Below are 2,873 nucleotides of genomic sequence, written 5' to 3'. Positions count from 1 at the left end.
TCTCTCACTGGAGGGCCCACACCAGTTCTTGCCTCTCTGGATACCAGGGGAGAGCCAGTTCCTCTGTGCAAGCCTCTTACATCCACCCTGGCCTTCCACCATTCATTTCCAGAGGCAGGTTTCTCCAAATTCCCCATGAGTTGGTACATGAGTTGGCAGAGGGCTCTCATTGACCAGTCTTCTCCTAACACTTACACACTCTCAATGCTTCCCAACCTTATCTTCACCTGTTCTGTTTCTGGTGGGCAAATCTTCCACTCCAGCCAAACCAGGCTACTCATGATCCCTTCTTGCTTTTTCATTTGTGGTTGTTCAGTCATATCTGACTCTGTGACTACAGCATACCAACACTGTCCATGGCAAATATATATTTCCTTTTCCAGAGGCAAACAGGGGATGAGTGAGGTCACACGACTAGTAAATGTCTGAGACCAGATTTGAACTTGTGTCTTCCTGACTCCAGGCCCAGCACTCTATCTGCTGAGCCATCTAGCTGCCCCCATGCTTTTGCTCATACCTTCTCCCTTTCTTCCCAGCTGGCCTACTTTTTCTTCAAGCCCCAGCCCACTTGTTGCATAAAACCTTTCTTAAGGACCTCAGAGATAACATTTCCTACTCAGAACTCTTAGAGCACTTATTAAATGTATGGCTTAATTTTGCTTACTATATACTATCTTGTATTATTGATAATCTTTTTAATGTGTCCTTATCTCTCAGTCTGGATTTTAAATCCCTGAAAGGGTCAGGATTCTTCTCTTTTTATCTCTAGTACTTAGTGCTATCTAGAGAAGACTCCCAATTCATATTGCTGTTGTTGTTAATTATGAAAGCAATGAGCAATGAAAGTGAAAATGAACCTGTTTTATTTGTGAGGATATGAAAAAATATATTTATATGTATTTTAAAAACCCTTTAGTTTCTTCTCTTCCTCCTTCTGACTTGCTTTCCCCACCTTTTCTTTTTTTCTTTGTGAAATTTATAAAATGTATTAAGAACAGGTTTCATGGTGACAAAATCAAAGTTGTAGGCTTCTGGCAGGCCCTGGTGGACAGTCTGGTTGAATAGTTTCCACCGGAAGACAGGAAGGTCATCATCCACTGTGGGACCACTGATGGCATAGGCTGTGAACTGGGATGCCAAAAACACATCTGCCACCTACAAGGAGCAAAACAGAAATATTTGTAAAAATCATTTGGAAAAATGCTGAACAACATGCATACCCGTCTTCTTTTCTAAATGGAAAAGGAAGGGGAAGGAGTAGGAAACCACCAATGTGTATCCACCAAACTAAACAAAACAAAATGCATTGTAGATACAACATAGGAAGGATAATAACAGTAAAGATGTTCAAAAATTCACAGGAGACGCAGTTTAAAAAAGGGGACAGCAATAAAATCCATGATTCAGATATTTATATAGGAAGTATAAAATACACATCAAGCAAGGACAACTAGAGATTTTAATGAGATGAGGAAATTTGACTTTGTGTGTGTGTGTGTGTGTGTGTCACTGAGACTTTCTGGGATGGGACTCATCCTTGGATATGGCTCTGGAAGGAACAAGATGGAGAAACAGAGTATGTTAAGATAGACTCTGGCAAGCAACTGAGGAATAGCAGTTGGTAGTAAAAAGCATTTCGAGGCAGAAATAATAGTGTCAACAGAGCGTAATACAGAACACCGGCATCAAAATAAGCGAGGTTTTTGGGATATAGATCATAAGCTGGGCAAAGAGACATAATAATGATGGGAGCTTCAATTATCTAGATCTCTGCTGTAGTTCTCTTTTGCCCAAACAAATCAGCTAACAATTTCTTGACTCTCTTTAAAGATAATTTTATCCTTCAAAAGGTAAAGGAATTAATAAGGAATACTGATTTTTCTGGATTTGATTCTCACCAATCAGGTTGAAATTATGGGACTCTTGGAGCAAAACACCATTCTGTCTTAGAATTTGTACTAAAGAAGGGGAGGAGAATGAAGCATAAACTGACATTTATCTTAGATTTTGGAAAACCATATATAATATAACATTTACCAGTGTCTGCCTGATACGGATTCTTTTCCTTCACCAGCACCATAGGATAGGTCTAGATTCCTTCACTTTCCTTCTTTACCTCCAGAAAAGGAGACAAACATGTCTCTGCGACCTGATCAGCTTGACTTCCCTAAGGCAGCTTTCTGGTCACCAAAGAGCACAAAAAGTCCTCTTGGTGTCTAGGCCTCTTGGTGGATTTCTGAAGAATGTGTAAGTCACCATGTTCTTTACTATGTCCTGCCCTAATGACCCAATGCATTCCAAAAGGAACAAGGAGGAACTCAGAGAAGCTGACTGCCTTTGCATCTTTGTTGCAGATCCTTGCTGTGTTAGGGCAAAGTAAACCTCTTCAATGACTTGAGAAGGCCTCATTTTGTCCCCGTGGTGAACCTGAAAGGGGGCTGACGTAAGAGCTACCTCCAACATCATAGACAGAAATAAAGAGTTTTTGTTTTTTTATTAATCACTTACTATGTGTGCCAGGCACTGGGGAAACAAAATCAAGTAAACGAGAGAGTCCCTACCCTTGAGGAGCACACTTTCTAATGGGGAAAGACAACACATAAAGAAAACTAGAAGAGGGAGTGAGGAATAGACAGGTGGGAGGGAAGATACCTGCATGGAGCAAGGCTGCTGGTGAGAAGTGTGAAGGGTGAGGGATGAAGCTAAGAGTAAAGTGAGCATGGGCTAAGCACTTATTAAATATTTATGACGGCGGAGAGAGAGAAGTGGGGCATACCCAAAAATGAAGTTTCCTCTACTTGTTAGAATTCTTTTTCCCTCTCTCATACACACACACACACACACACACACACACACACACACACACACACACA

General features: G+C 41.0%; 1 protein-coding gene across 1 annotated transcript in view; it reads right to left on the bottom strand.

Annotated features, from left to right (window-relative positions):
- Positions 1-912: 912 nt before the first annotated feature.
- PLBD1 (phospholipase B domain containing 1) overlaps positions 913-2,873 on the bottom strand; it is a gene marked incomplete at its 5' end in the record, with an annotated part of 82,661 nt that continues 80,700 nt past the window's right edge. The window contains one exon of the mRNA XM_027856458.1: positions 913-1,155. Within this exon, the coding sequence (XP_027712259.1) occupies positions 913-1,155 (243 nt within the window). The remainder of the gene's footprint in view (positions 1,156-2,873) is intronic.

This window comes from Vombatus ursinus, unplaced genomic scaffold (genome assembly GCF_900497805.2).
Source record: "Vombatus ursinus unplaced genomic scaffold, bare-nosed wombat genome assembly UNPS02011431.1, whole genome shotgun sequence".
NCBI classification, from domain to species: Eukaryota; Metazoa; Chordata; class Mammalia; order Diprotodontia; family Vombatidae; genus Vombatus; species Vombatus ursinus.
This window is presented reverse-complemented; position numbering and strand designations above follow the sequence as displayed.